Source organism: Cucurbita pepo, unplaced genomic scaffold (genome assembly GCF_002806865.2).
Source record: "Cucurbita pepo subsp. pepo cultivar mu-cu-16 unplaced genomic scaffold, ASM280686v2 Cp4.1_scaffold000621, whole genome shotgun sequence".
Lineage (NCBI taxonomy): Eukaryota > Viridiplantae > Streptophyta > Magnoliopsida > Cucurbitales > Cucurbitaceae > Cucurbita > Cucurbita pepo.
In genome coordinates this window covers 194-13,485 of record NW_019646847.1, presented here as the reverse complement: position 1 = coordinate 13,485, position 13,292 = coordinate 194, and the positions used below count along the sequence as shown (strand labels likewise).

The 13,292-nt window shown below is 38.5% G+C and overlaps 2 protein-coding genes and 1 long non-coding RNA gene across 4 annotated transcripts; 1 reads left to right on the top strand and 2 right to left on the bottom strand.

The window, feature by feature from the left end:
- Window positions 1-973: 973 nt before the first annotated feature.
- LOC111785649 lies at window positions 974-1,560 on the bottom strand. Its single transcript, XR_002813685.1, has 2 exons — window positions 1,279-1,560; window positions 974-1,094 (listed from the first exon to the last, which is right to left on the bottom strand). It is a non-coding gene; the product is annotated as an uncharacterized LOC111785649 (long non-coding RNA).
- Window positions 1,561-3,814: 2,254 nt separating this feature from the next.
- LOC111785648 (tubby-like F-box protein 7) lies at window positions 3,815-7,870 on the bottom strand. Of its 2 annotated transcripts, none has more exons than XM_023666023.1 (4): window positions 7,385-7,870; window positions 6,605-6,692; window positions 5,229-5,388; window positions 3,815-4,647 (listed from the first exon to the last, which is right to left on the bottom strand). In XM_023666023.1, exons 1-4 carry the CDS (start codon window positions 7,739-7,741, stop codon window positions 4,062-4,064), a joined length of 1,191 nt encoding a protein of 396 aa, XP_023521791.1. In that variant the 5' UTR covers window positions 7,742-7,870; the 3' UTR covers window positions 3,815-4,061. The 2 variants fall into 2 exon arrangements, with proteins under 2 accessions (XP_023521791.1, XP_023521793.1); XM_023666025.1 differs by having other exon boundaries at window positions 5,229-5,358.
- Window positions 7,871-8,288: 418 nt separating this feature from the next.
- On the top strand, window positions 8,289-12,016 carry LOC111785650 (uroporphyrinogen decarboxylase 1, chloroplastic-like). The gene is made up of 6 exons (XM_023666026.1): window positions 8,289-8,417; window positions 8,510-8,652; window positions 10,019-10,404; window positions 10,517-10,801; window positions 11,186-11,421; window positions 11,636-12,016. The coding sequence occupies exons 1-6, from the start codon at window positions 8,392-8,394 to the stop codon at window positions 11,802-11,804; spliced, it is 1,245 nt and encodes a 414-aa protein (XP_023521794.1). The 5' UTR covers window positions 8,289-8,391; the 3' UTR covers window positions 11,805-12,016.
- The last annotated feature ends 1,276 nt before the right edge of the window (window positions 12,017-13,292 follow it).

The following is a 13,292-nucleotide window of genomic DNA, read 5'->3' as shown; positions in this document are numbered from 1 at the left end:
AAAAAAAAAACCTTGGTTCGGCCCTCTTCAAAGAGCTGGTTAGCACTTTCATAAGTGGGAGGCTTCCCATACCTCCATTGAACAGTGGGATCCTCCAAATGCAAGTTAGCTCTGTACTTGTCAGGAAGAACACTATGGGTATCAATTTTGCTCCCTTCAGTGCTCATTTTCATCAACTCTATTTTGCCTGCATTCAAACAAAGGAGTTCTTTGAGGGTCTTATAAAGACTATATCAGCCAAAGGAAACAAAAAGATAATACAGTAAGCAGGGCTTTGTTTCAGCCGAAGGAAAGTTTTGAAGAATTTGAGAAGCAGCCGTATCCCTTTGGTGTTTCAGTCAGATTATCAATTTTTTCCCTTTACAAACTAAAATCTTTAACCAATTATATATAGAAATATGCTAAATCAATCTGGATTGGTTGATATGCGCCACATAAGGTAAGATGCCTCAACAGTAATAAAAAAATAAATTGGCAATCATTGTAGACGATGAACTAGAAAACGAATACTTGATGATTATTCAGGTGTCGTATATTTGAATTATTTTCATGTGAATGAATTTGGTAAGATCATAGTGTTTAAAACAAATATACGAGTTAATTATTGGTGTAGGAAAAGTTTCATAAATCAATAAGTGTTAATTTTGATTAGATGCACCTATAGTTGTACAATTTTAAATGATTTTAAACAGATAAGACATGTCGTTGTGTTCATATAAAGATAATGTTCTTGCAAAAACGATAATGTTCTCAAAGACGTGTCTACTTGAGATTGAATAAAATTCATGAGAATTTGATATCATTATCCAAGTGAATGTTGTAATATTTAATAACTATGGTCAAGATCGTAACGCTACATGTTTAGGATTTGAAATTTAGATTTGGCACATGATAGGTCCCAAAATTTTCCTATATCTCTTACGACATGATCACGTTACTTACTTGTCTTGAAGTGCTTTTAAGAGCACTTAACTTGAACGGTGACAGGGAAAATGGTTGAGACTCGCCAACAATGACTATGGAAACATCAGCTACATTGTAATCTTGAAGAATGCCTCCTTCAACTGTGCCGAGCTTGGCAAAGGTTGAAATAGCTAATTCAATGTAAATGAATTTATAAGAATTGAAAAGAATATAACAGAGAATTACTTAACAAGTAAAAGAATAATAACAATAATTTTTTAATGAAAAAAAAAGTATGTTTACATATTGTAGATCACAATAAAAGGTTTTTCAACTCAAAGGAACAAGAGATATACAAACATGTCTGTTACTTACAAGAATGGGACTCATCAAACTGATATACATTGACTGCTGGATAAAGAACAGCAGGCTGAATTCCTCGTGCATTAAGATGTTTGAATGCCTTAGCAAACGGTGGAAAGCAGTAAATTTGCTATGAACCAATGTCAAATATGCCACTCCTGTGATTATGAAAAGTGATGAAGGTAAACATCGAAGAGTATGGATGAATGTAATAATGAATAAAGATAAGCCTGTGGATTATGTGTGAGACCCCACATTAGTTGGAGAAGAGAACGAAACATTCTTTATAAGGGTATAAAACCTCTCCCTAAAAGATACGTTTTAAAACCATGAGGATGACGGCGATGCGTAACGGGCCAAAGCGGACAATATCTATTAGCAGTGGACTTGGGTTGTTACAAAAGGTATTAAAGCCAGACACCAGGCAGTATGCTAGCGAGGACACTGGGCCCCCAAGTGGGATGGATTGTGAGATCCTACATTGGTTGGAGAGGAGAACGAAGCATTCATTATAAGAGTGTGGAAACCTCTCCCTAGTAAACGCATTTTAAAACCGTGAAGCTGATGGCAATAGCCGAAACGGAGAATATCTAGTAGCGATGAGCGGTTGCGTATACAGCCTCCTCACCTCAAAATGGATGAGGGCTTGGCCAGTAAGAGATCCAGAAAATGACAATAAAATACAACCTGAATAAGTATGCAGCTTCTTTGGTTAACCATGATAAAGAGATATCTGGACAACTTTGGGAAAAGGTCCATATCTTTGATGACCCTTTCAGTTTAAGTATTGGAACAACAACAGAAACCTGATCTGCTAGTGTGATATGACATCAAACGATGGCTACATAAACAGCATGCAAAGAGTAACAAAAATACACCGTAGATATGCACAAACTGCATGGTGGCGTGTGGCGAGATAGGAAATCACCATATTAGAATGAAATGTTGTGAAATACTAAAGAAGAAATTTGAAGAAAATTGCAAGAACCAATCACTAAAGCAAAATGGGCCATTAAAATTTCTCAGCATAGGAGTTGATACATGGAAAATTTTTTCCTATATCAGAGCCTCATCTATCTAAAACAAATGCCTCATTCTGCTCCGTTCAAGCTTAGAAGATACTTTAGAAGTCATCTTAAGTCTAAAGAAACAAGAATATGTTCTTTCTACTTTACCATTTTTGAAACTGCATAAAACTCTTTTCGTCAGAGGAAAGATACATATACTATTTCAATAGCTAATCCATTGAAGAAAAAGCAGGGAAGCACACCATAATTGCCATCGTGCTTCCATCGTTGCAGTAGAGCGGAGATCCCTCGGAGCTTCTGCCGATCGGGGAGCTTTCTGTCAGTGGGCCCTTCGGCCTTTTTCGTTAGGGCCCATAAAAAAGCCCGTTTCAGCTTTAGCTATGGATATTTATCTGTTTTAAGAGCCCCTAAGATGAACTCCAAATATTACGTTATTTATACATATTAGTTAGGTTCGATTGTAGAACGAATCCATTAAATTTTCATTTTGATGGCTGTGGCGGCTAATTTATAAGCTAAAACATATTTTCTTCCTCGCTCAAACCCCACCAACTCATTGTTAGTAGATATTGTAGGTTATTGTCCTCTTTATTTTTTCCAGACTTCTTCAAGGTAATTGTCCTCTAGTTTTTTCATTTCGGGCTTCAGAGAGTCTCCACACCCTTATAAAGAATGTTTCGTTCTTCTCCGTAACCGATAGGTGGGATCTCACAATCCACCCCCTTGGGAGGCTTAGCCTCCTTGTTGGCACATTGCCCGATATTTGGCTCTCACAATCCACCTCCTAGGGGGGCTTAGCCTCCTTGTTGGCACATTGCCCGATATTTGGCTCTCACAATCCACCTCCTAGGAGGGCTTAGTCTCCTTGTTGGCACATTGCCCGATATCTGGCTCTGATATCATTTGTAATAGCTCAAACTCACCACTAGCATATATTGTTCTCTTTGACTCAGCACTAGCATATATTGTTCTCTTTACTCAGCACTAGCATATATTGTTCTCACTCAGCACTAGCATATATTGTTCTCTTAGACTCACCACTGGCATATATTGTTCTCTTAGACTCACCACTGGCATATATTGTTCTCTTAGACTCACCACTAGCATATATTGTTCTCTTTGACTCACCACTATCATATATTGTCCTCTTTGGGCTTTTCCTTTCAAACTTCCTCTCTCAAAGATTTTTAAAACGGAGAAAGATTTCCTCAGTAAAATGGTTTGAATTTTCAAACCATACACCAAAGATGTGATTACAAGTGTCCCCAAAAGCAAGGCTTTTTCTCCAATAAAATGGCTTCAAAAGCCCTGTTGGAGAGATGGGGTTATAAAAATAGCATTGTTCTAGGACAGTATAAAACTAAAAGGCCTAATCTTACTGCCATTTCCATCATAAAAGCAAACAAAAAGATCAAACCAAGGTAACAAGATGATGAAGAAAGAGGGAAGAGTCCCAAAAAAAAGAACCTATAAAATGAATGGATTGGGCATGAGTGTTGAAATACAACTGCAGCAATACCTAAACATTGAGATGAATCAACAATTCTCATCCTTTGTAATTTATATATATATATCACATATACATAGAGATTTAGAGAAGCCATAGCGCTTGCTAGCACCACACAATATTGTTTTGTTGCTCTGAACTTCAATTTTCAAGTGGTCACAATTCCACCATAATAACACCATGTACAGAGGAAAGCCTGTCTCAATAGAGCCACCGTTTTCTCAAGTAAACAAATTTTGGTACACAATGTACTACTACTACTACTCGCATGCCAACTTCGTGCCAAAGCTCGTAAGGCAAATGGCGAAAGCCTGGAAAGCTGATAATGGCTGTCTATAATCCATAGTAAAGGTATCGTCGCCTACCTTTCCGAACTGTAGTAGAACTGTTTCTTCGTCCCCTTTACCTCCTCCTGGCTGGCTATGGTCAATACTAGCAACAAGTTGAAAGTTTTTAACGGATGCTACTGTCACCCGACCGTGAAAATTCAAGCACCAGCATTGAAGGTGCTCATGCCACCTAGGAGCCTTGTTTCGTAAGATTGTTGACCCTGATGAGGAAGAAAAAGACTCAGATTTCTTCATCATCGAGTTCTCGCAGGGTTTGCTGGTTACAGATTCTTCTGATACTGGGCACTTTAGAGAGCACATCATCCTCCTCGGACCTCTTGATTTCAAAAGATTAAATTTGTAGGAGACTTGCCCAACCTCGAAGTTACCTGCAGACACTTGTGGGCTGATTTGCTTGCTTGCAAAGCGGCGGCTCGATTTACTGCTCGATGGCTTTGCACCATTGTGTGGTGGTTGGCTATCATAAATAGTAAAATTGGTGCCAAGAAAATCGGAGCTGCAAAGTGATCAAAAAATGGGGTATCGACTTAGTGCATGTTATTAAGGAAAAAATATGCTACTTTTAAAAATTGTACCAAGAACACTCAAGCTGCAATTTTACAAAGCTAACAATACAATAATTCTGCACATATTACTGAAAAAGAAAAAAATAACAAAGATTTCTTAACTACTGATCTCTCCCTAATTTAGGTTTAAACTATCTAAAGTAAACTCATGGCAGCATCAAGCAGTTCTTTGCAAACCATCTACATGGCTTCTCTTTCAGCAAGAACCGTATTTCGTACTGTGGCTCAAGCAATGAAAGATACTGTTTTCGATATAGGTTGATTACATTGGGAGTTCTCTCAAGTCATAAATATTTCGGAAGTTATTGTTCAAAATACACATTCCAACTGGAATAACTCTTTTTAAGCCTCTTGTTCAGGAAGTCTCCCTTTAAACTAGTATCTCAAAACAATCGTAATTATAATTAAACATTAAACTTGTATCCTAGTGTAAAAACTAAGGATTGCAAAGAGCAAGCACCAAAACAAACAATTTGTTCCAACAAGATTTCTCTCAACAACAATATCTTACCTTAACTTCCCCACATATGCATTGTTTCCTTGTGATAATTCTTCAGCATCAAGAGATATTATATACTCGGTATGAGCACCATGCCTATATCTCCGTGCAGCTAAGAGGAACTTTCCCTTATCTGTAAATGCTGGAGTAGGGGAAATAACCCTTAAATGAGCTATATCACATACAAAAAAAGTTCTATATTACTAATGTGCAATGACAAACAACAGTTAGGTAAGATATATAATGATGAGATAAAAAATAAAATAAAAAAGGAGAGAGGAGCATGTCCATTCAGTCTTCTATAGCAACCAAAATGTACACAGGACACAAGTTGCAGTTTAAATGCAAAGAGCCATACGTATAAACTATAACATTAAGATAAATCTTTTGGTTTGTTAAACTCATGAACTTATGAATAAAATCCATAGTTGATAATCTTTATGTTATGCTTTGTAAAAGAAAATTGATGTTGGAAAAAGAACAAAACAGAAAAGTTGATATTTTTCTCTTGGTGGAAATTCAGATTTCCGACATTTTTGTCTCAAGTTATAAAGTCTAAACCAGTTAAACTATGTTCAGGTCAGAAAAGTAAATATTTCTCATAAATTCAACTAACGATTCATATGAGCGTGCATGTGTGGGAAGGAGAGAAATTAATCCCAAGATATCAATCCTAACTGAAGTTAATCATAAGCCTCTCTGATAGTCCATGCCAGCCTCGAAGAACCCTGGTTTAGATGACCAGAAACGCTTCAAAATTTGACCAGGCCTTTGGAATAAACAGAGGAATAAAGAATCATAACGAGTGCATAAGAAAACAAGAAAAGTCAAAATCATTTACAAAACATGACGATAACAAAGTTCACCAAGGCCTGAATGTTACATTCTCAATACCTTCATACTCACAGTTGTATTTCAACCATAAAACCCAAACGAATGCTCACGTTGTTTCACTAATTAACAAAAACTATGATATGAATTGTTCAAATCAAAATATGATTGCGTGCCCATACTTAATAGAAGATATATCACTCCATCAAATTATCTATGTTAGGTAACTGTACAGTTTTAAGAAAGAGTGCACCCGCTTTAACGGTTTTTGAAGTTCGTATCGTATTAATTTCAATCATGTTCGTGTCTTGGAAAACAAAATGTAGTTCTCTTCAGTTATTTCATGGTGAATCAAGGGGAGGAGGAGCAGAGACCAATAAATTTGACTGAACAAAATAAATCTCTTTCGCCTTACATAAGTTAGGAGACAACATAAATGCTCGTAGGTAAGCCATTCATTCCAAGTTATATAGCATGAAATATGATACTTCACTCCAATCTCAGTGCAGTTACCCTTTTCCTTTACAAATAGAATAAATACACCAGAAGTTACTCACATGGTGTAAGGGCAAGGTAAAGGTAAAACGTTGAAGTCTTCTTGTTCCGTTTTATAAGACACTGATGTGGAAGATCGCTTGGTCCAGGCTGCATTAGACATTAACAACACATTTAGATGATCACTCGGACATTAAATTTGTACCAAAAAGATTACAATAAGATCAATGTCCATCAGGATTCAAAACACACTAACGTTTTCTTCCAACAACTCATAAGAAAATGCTCTTGGACAAGATTCAAAAGAATCACTAACGCATCAAAAACTTGCATTATAAATTTGATAATTCTGAAGTAATTTAGATTTAGGATAGCCTTAAAGTTAAGAATTAATTTCCATTTCGGTACATCAATGCAACCAGCACATGTCATTAACCATTCAATAGAACAAAATTCTTGAATTGTCCCATCCACAACAAATAGAATGCTCGACATTACTTAACTGCACGCAATCAATGTACAGAATGTTTATCATTAATCTTAACCGGAAAATTCTTCAAGATCCATATGGAAATCACGAGCATAACCACAACCCCGCCCATTTTCAAAAACTAAAGAATCACGCTGCGTTATGAAATCTAATCAATCGATCTCAAATACCACGCAGATTAAATTCGAAAAGTAATTCAAATAATCAAAAACCGAATACACGCAAAAGAAAGAAAAACAATGATCACATGAACGCAAAGAAGAAAAATGTTCATACGACGACAACTAGCATACAATTTCATCAACAAAAACAACCATCTTGACAAATACGGATAAAAACTCCGACAAAATACCTGTTTGAGGCAAGAAGGGAAAGTAATCTTCCCGGAATGAGGGGTACCCCTGGCGATCTCCTTAGTAATATCCCGCCAGCGTTTACAGACACAAGCACAGGAAACAACGTTTTGGCGGTTGGGCCAACCGTCCTCAGAAGCCTCAACCCGCTGAATAATCTCCCGGAGAAGCTCCGGTAGCATAGAAGACCAAGAAGATTCACCCTGCATCAAGTCGCCATCAGTCCCGCCGGGCAGACCGGAGGCACCTTCGACCTCCGACACGGCCACTCGAACAATTCCCTCTACACCATTCGGATCTCTAAACGACGACTTGGAAGAAAACTTCCGAGAGAGAAACGATCTGCGAAGAGACATGACAGTGGGTTTTAGGGCTTAGCCTCACATGGTGAAAGAGGAGAGAGAGAGAGAGGGCAGTTGTTTAGAGAGAGAAAGCAAGAGGAAGAAGATGAGAAGGGAAACCGCGGCGAGAGAAAGAGAAAGAGTGGGGAAAGGGAGAGGTGATAAAGAAACAGGGCTGTGAGGAAAGGTAAATGAAGGAAACGCGGAAGATGCGATGAGGCGTTGAGGACAGCTCTGTGAGTTTAACGTTTTTAGATGGCGACAGTTGGGCTTTTCCACTCTCAGGACTCGGCCCATATTAATAAGTTAAAAGACTAATTTTGCATATTTATTATAAATAAAATTAAAACTTATTAAATATTTTTTATTGTAAATAAGGTTGAATTTTAAAATAATATTTATGTATTAAAATAAAATTTAAAAAAAAAACTATATACTAAAATAAAATTTATTTATTTTTAAATCAGAATATCGGTGAAAACATAAATTTTCGATTAAAAGTAAAAAAATTGGATCGAATTATCGACTTTTATCTCATATTTAATGGAAGAAAATGGTGAAAAAATATATCAAATAAGTATGAAAAATTGTAGCTGAGGGATAAGGAACGAATCGGAGAAGAAGGGTCTGCGTTCATCCTTAATCTTCGATTTTTCTCTTTCGAAATGAGTAGTTTTGCATCGCCGGCCAGGTTAGCCATTCTGTTTTGTCAATTTCTTGTGCTTTCTTTTTCTTTTTCTTTGTAATTGCTTTGCGATAAGCATTTTGATCCTGTTTTTGCAGTGTTTGCACCTCCTTGGGATGGAAATCTTCGAGTTTTTTAGTCCATTCGGGCCTGAAATCCTCTAATTCCATTAAGTTGCTTGTTTCCAGGAGACGTGTCTCCGATAAACCTATTTCTGTTACTTGTTCATCTTCCTTATCTGGTATGCTTTAGTTTGCTCATGTGCTTGTTCTTCGTTTTAATTACTGTTAATTTTGAATTGGATTAGTCTCTGTGTTTTGCATTGAGAGATGTGGTAGTCTTGAGAGCTTCTTGTCTGTTTTTTTGTGGATGGAGATTCGTAGTTTGTGTGGATTGTTTAAGTCTTGAATATGGAGTTTTATGTTTTACTGTGAGGCTGGATTTCTGTTGACCTAATTGAATGGAAATTTGGAATGAATTTCGTTGTTCGTGGTTACTGGACTTTTTTTAAACTGTCTGTTGAGTGGTTGAACTGTCCAGCATACAGCATACTGTTGATATGGGCTTATACACAATCTTAACTAGAGCTATGAACATGCTGTTGGTGGATGTTGTTATAATGGGGGAATTGTTGGATGACTCGAGCATGTACAAGCGTTGTAAACCAATGCCAAAATGTTATGGTGATGTATAGGCTTCTTTGACGTGTAAGGCTTGGCAAGTGGCAACTAGATGGGATTGAACTTGAACTTAAGAGACATTGCAGCAAAAAAAGAATTGTGAGATCCCACATTGATTGGAGAAAGGAACGAACGCCAACGAAATTGTTAGGTCTCGAAGCGGGGTAGATTGTGAGATCCCACATCGATTGTAGAGGGAAACAAGTGTCAGCGAGGATGCTGGGACCCGAAGGAGGGTGGATTGTGAGTTCTCATATCGGTTGAAGAGGAGAATAAAGCATTCTTTATAAGGGTGTGGAAACCTCTCCCTAGCAGACGCGTTTTAAAGACCTTGAGGGGAAGCCCAAAGAGGACAATATCTGCTAGCGATGGGCTTGTGCTGTTACAATTGGTATCAAAGCCAGACATCGGGTGGTGTGCGAGTGAGGACATTGGGCCCCCAAATGGGGTGGATTGTGAGATCTCACATCGGTTGAAGGCCTGGTATGCGATCGAGGACGTTGGGCCCCCAAGGAGGTGGATTGTGAGATCCTACATCAGTTGGAGTGGGGAACGAAGCATTCCTTATATGGGTGTAGAAACCTCTTCCTAGTAGAATTCCTAATAGACGCATTTTAAAATCTTGAGGGGAACCTCGGGAGGAAAAGCCCAAAGAAGATAATATCTGCCGATGGTAGGCTTAGACTGTTACAATAAGTATCCAAAACTCATTACCACTATATCATAAGTCTAGAGATATTAGGTAAGACGACCCCCTCTTCTCATCACAGGACTAAATATTAAATTACAGCAACCAAACGGCCGCTTTATTTTATTATATCTCGAACATAGTTATGTTTGCGTTCAACATTGCAGTTTTTTCCTTGCATTTGAATTCTAAATTATGGATGGTGCTTATTTTCACTTTTCAGTGAATATTTTTATCAGATCCTCCACTCTTGGTAAAGGCAGCAAGAGGGGATCCTGTTAGTCGCCCACCAGCATGGATGATGCGTCAAGCAGGAAGGTATATGGCCGTTTACAGAAAACTTGCAGAGAAATATCCATCTTTCAGAGAGAGATCAGAAACAACTGATCTCATTGTAGAAATTTCATTGCAGCCTTGGGAGGCTTTCCATCCTGATGGAGTTATAATTTTTTCCGACATCCTAACTCCTCTACCTGCATTTGGCGTTCCTTTTGACATAGAAGACGTACGAGGCCCTATTATTCACTCGCCTATTCGCTCCGAAGAGGGATTGAAAGCTCTTCATCCCCTTGACCTGGAGAAACTCAACTTTGTGGGGGAGTCACTTAAACTGCTACGCAAGGAGGTATGTTTTGTCACATTCTCATGCTTATAAAGAAAAATGACAATATTTTGTATTACCAAGATGATAGAAAACAATTTTGATGTCACTTTTTTTGGTTTGTCATTTTGTATAGGTTGAAGGCAGTGCTGCTGTCTTGGGCTTTGTAGGAGCTCCTTGGACGATTGCAACGTATATTGTGGAAGGTGGTACGACACGAACATATACGACGATTAAGAGAATGTGCCACACCGCACCACATGTGTTGAAGACTCTCCTCTCTCATTTGACACAGGCAATATCAGAATATATTGTTTTCCAAATAGAACATGGAGCTCATTGCATACAAATATTTGACTCATGGGGTGGACAGTTGCCACCTGATATGTGGGAATCCTGGTCAAAGCCGTATATTCAGAAGGTAAGCTGTCTTTTCCCCTTCTTTTCTTTAGCTGACCAATTTTCTAGCAGAGAGAGCTCAGTTCAAAGAAAGCCGACACGTCCATTTCTTTGACAACCTCACCTTATTCGCCATTCTCAGCTTAACATAAAATGCTGAATCCCTAAAATGTCAGTAATGGCCCAAGCCCACCACTAGTAGATATTGTCTTCTTTGGGCTTTCCCTTTCAGCCTTCCCCTCAAGGTTTTTAAAACGCGTCTGTTAGTGAGAGGTTTCTACACTTTTATAAAGATTGTTTTGTTCTCCTCCCCAACCGATGTGGGATCTCACAGTAGCACTATCGGTAACTACTAGCCAATCATTATCTCTTATCCTTATTCATCATTGGGGATCTTTTTTGGCAGATTGTGAGTACAGTAAGGAGCAAGTGCCCTGAAACACCGCTTGTTCTCTACATCAACGGAAATGGCGGTCTTCTAGAGCGAATGAAAGGAACAGGAGTTGACGTTATCGGGCTTGACTGGACAGTAGACATGGCTGACGGAAGGAAGAGATTAGGAACTGATATCAGTGTACAAGGAAATGTTGACCCTGCTTATCTGTTTTCTACTCTTCCTGCTCTATCTGAAGAAATTCAAAGGTTTGTCATTGAGCTTCCTGCTTTTTTCCTTGTTCATGGCATACCTACTATTTCTGTTCCAGGAGAATTCAGTTCTTGTTATTTACCTACCTATGTGACCTTTAAGGAAGAACCGTAGAAGCTGTGTGACAAAATAATGGTAACTAGCTAAGAATGGAGGTAGCACAGACACATTCTAAACCTTGTTATTTGCTACATATGGGTTTGTTTGTAGGGTTGTGAGATGTGCAGGACCAAGAGGACACATTCTAAACCTCGGGCATGGCGTCCTTGTCGGTACACCAGAAGAAGCAGTCGCACATTTCTTCGATGTTGCTAGAAGTTTGAACTTCGATACTTTGTCTCAAGATTTGGCAGCCCAAGAACCCAAATTGGTAGCATAGTTGAGGTAGAGCAATACTCAATCCTTTTGTTTAGAATTGGTTGAGATTTTATAACCCTGTTGGAGGTAGCACAGACATTTGATTTAACATTTCTGTGATCTGTGATCTGTACATGCTCAAGGGTTGGCCTGTTTAAGTGATTTTTGTTTTTGTAACCTCTTTGTGAAATCCTGTATCATTTGTAATGAAATCCTCAGAACTTTGAAGCAATACTCTCCTTGTCAAGAACTCTCATCTTGTTTTCCTTTTTCCTTTAGTGGGATCCCTCTCTCTCTCAAGGACCCTTTGCTTGTTTTCCTTTTCCTCTTAGTGGGATCCCTCTCTCTCTCTCTCTCTCTCTCCTCTCACTCTCTAGGACCCTTATCTTGTTTTCCTTTTCCTCTTAGTGGGATCCCTCTCTCTCTCTCTCTCCTCTCACTCTCTAGGACCCTTATCTTGTTTTCCTTTTGCCCCTTAGTGGGATCCCTCTCTCTCTCTCCCTCTCACTCTCTAGGACCCTTATCTTGTTTCCTTTTGCCCCTTGGTGGGATCCCTCTCTCTCGCTCTCTCAAGGACCCTTATCTTGTTTCCTTTTTTCTTTTTGCCCTTGGTGGGACACCCCCTCCGTCTCTTTTAAGGGTCTTCTCATACAACTTGCGACAGTACAAGTTTACCGCTAGTAGATATTGTTCGTTTTGGCCCATTACATATCATCGTCACCTTCACGATTTTAAAACGTTTCTACTAGGAAGAGGTTTCGACATCTTTATAAAAGATGTTTTGTTCTCCTCTCCAATCGATGTGAGATCTCACAATCCACTCCCCTTGGAGTCCAGTGTCAGCTTCACGGTTTTAGAATGTGTATACTAGGAAGAGCTCAAGTCCACTACTAGCGGATATTGTCCCTTTTGACCATTACATATCGTTGTCGGCCTCACGGTTTTAAAACATGTCTACTAGGGAGACATTTCCACACTCTTATAAAGAATGTTTCATTCTCGTCACCAATTGATATGGAATGAAATGGAAAAGAGAGCAAAGACAATGATACATTTCTCGTCACTGTGAAGTGTGATTATTTTCCATTGTAGTTCCATCATTTGCAAAGAAGAGAAAAGTAGTATTCCACCATTGACCTCTACAAAGGAGGGTATACCTCTCATCGACCTCTACAAAGGAGGGTATACCTCTCATCAAAGAAGGCCTCTTCACTTGCAAAAGATAAAATATTGATAACTACTCACTGTTTTCAGATAAGGATAACTTTATTATGTAGTATATGATTGAGTTAGTTCCTATGTTGGTTGAAGTTCGACTTAACTCATAATTTTAAAAATTTGATGTCCCTAAGCTTGGACTGGACATTATAGTAAAGATCCAAGCTAGATTACTCATAGCTCAACAAGTTAAAGATACTTTGAGTTTGAACCAACTCTAGCCCTAACCTTTTTCAATGTCGAGCTAACCCTAGCCTTTTTCAATGTCGAGCTAATATCAAACAAATCGAAC

Coding starts and splice junctions, on each gene's coding strand:
- LOC111785648 (XM_023666023.1), bottom strand. CDS start 7,741: ATGTCTCTTCGCAGATCGTTTCTCTCTCGGAAGTTTTCTTCCAAGTCG. Junction 6,693..7,384: donor TCCCTTCTTGCCTCAAACAG/GTATTTTGTCGG, acceptor TGTCTAATGCAG/CCTGGACCAAGCGATCTTCC. Junction 5,389..6,604: donor TTACCTTGCCCTTACACCAT/GTGAGTAACTTC, acceptor TATGTGATATAG/CTCATTTAAGGGTTATTTCC.
- LOC111785650 (XM_023666026.1), top strand. CDS start 8,392: ATGAGTAGTTTTGCATCGCCGGCCAG. Junction 8,418..8,509: donor AGTTTTGCATCGCCGGCCAG/GTTAGCCATTCT, acceptor CTGTTTTTGCAG/TGTTTGCACCTCCTTGGGAT. Junction 10,405..10,516: donor TTAAACTGCTACGCAAGGAG/GTATGTTTTGTC, acceptor CATTTTGTATAG/GTTGAAGGCAGTGCTGCTGT.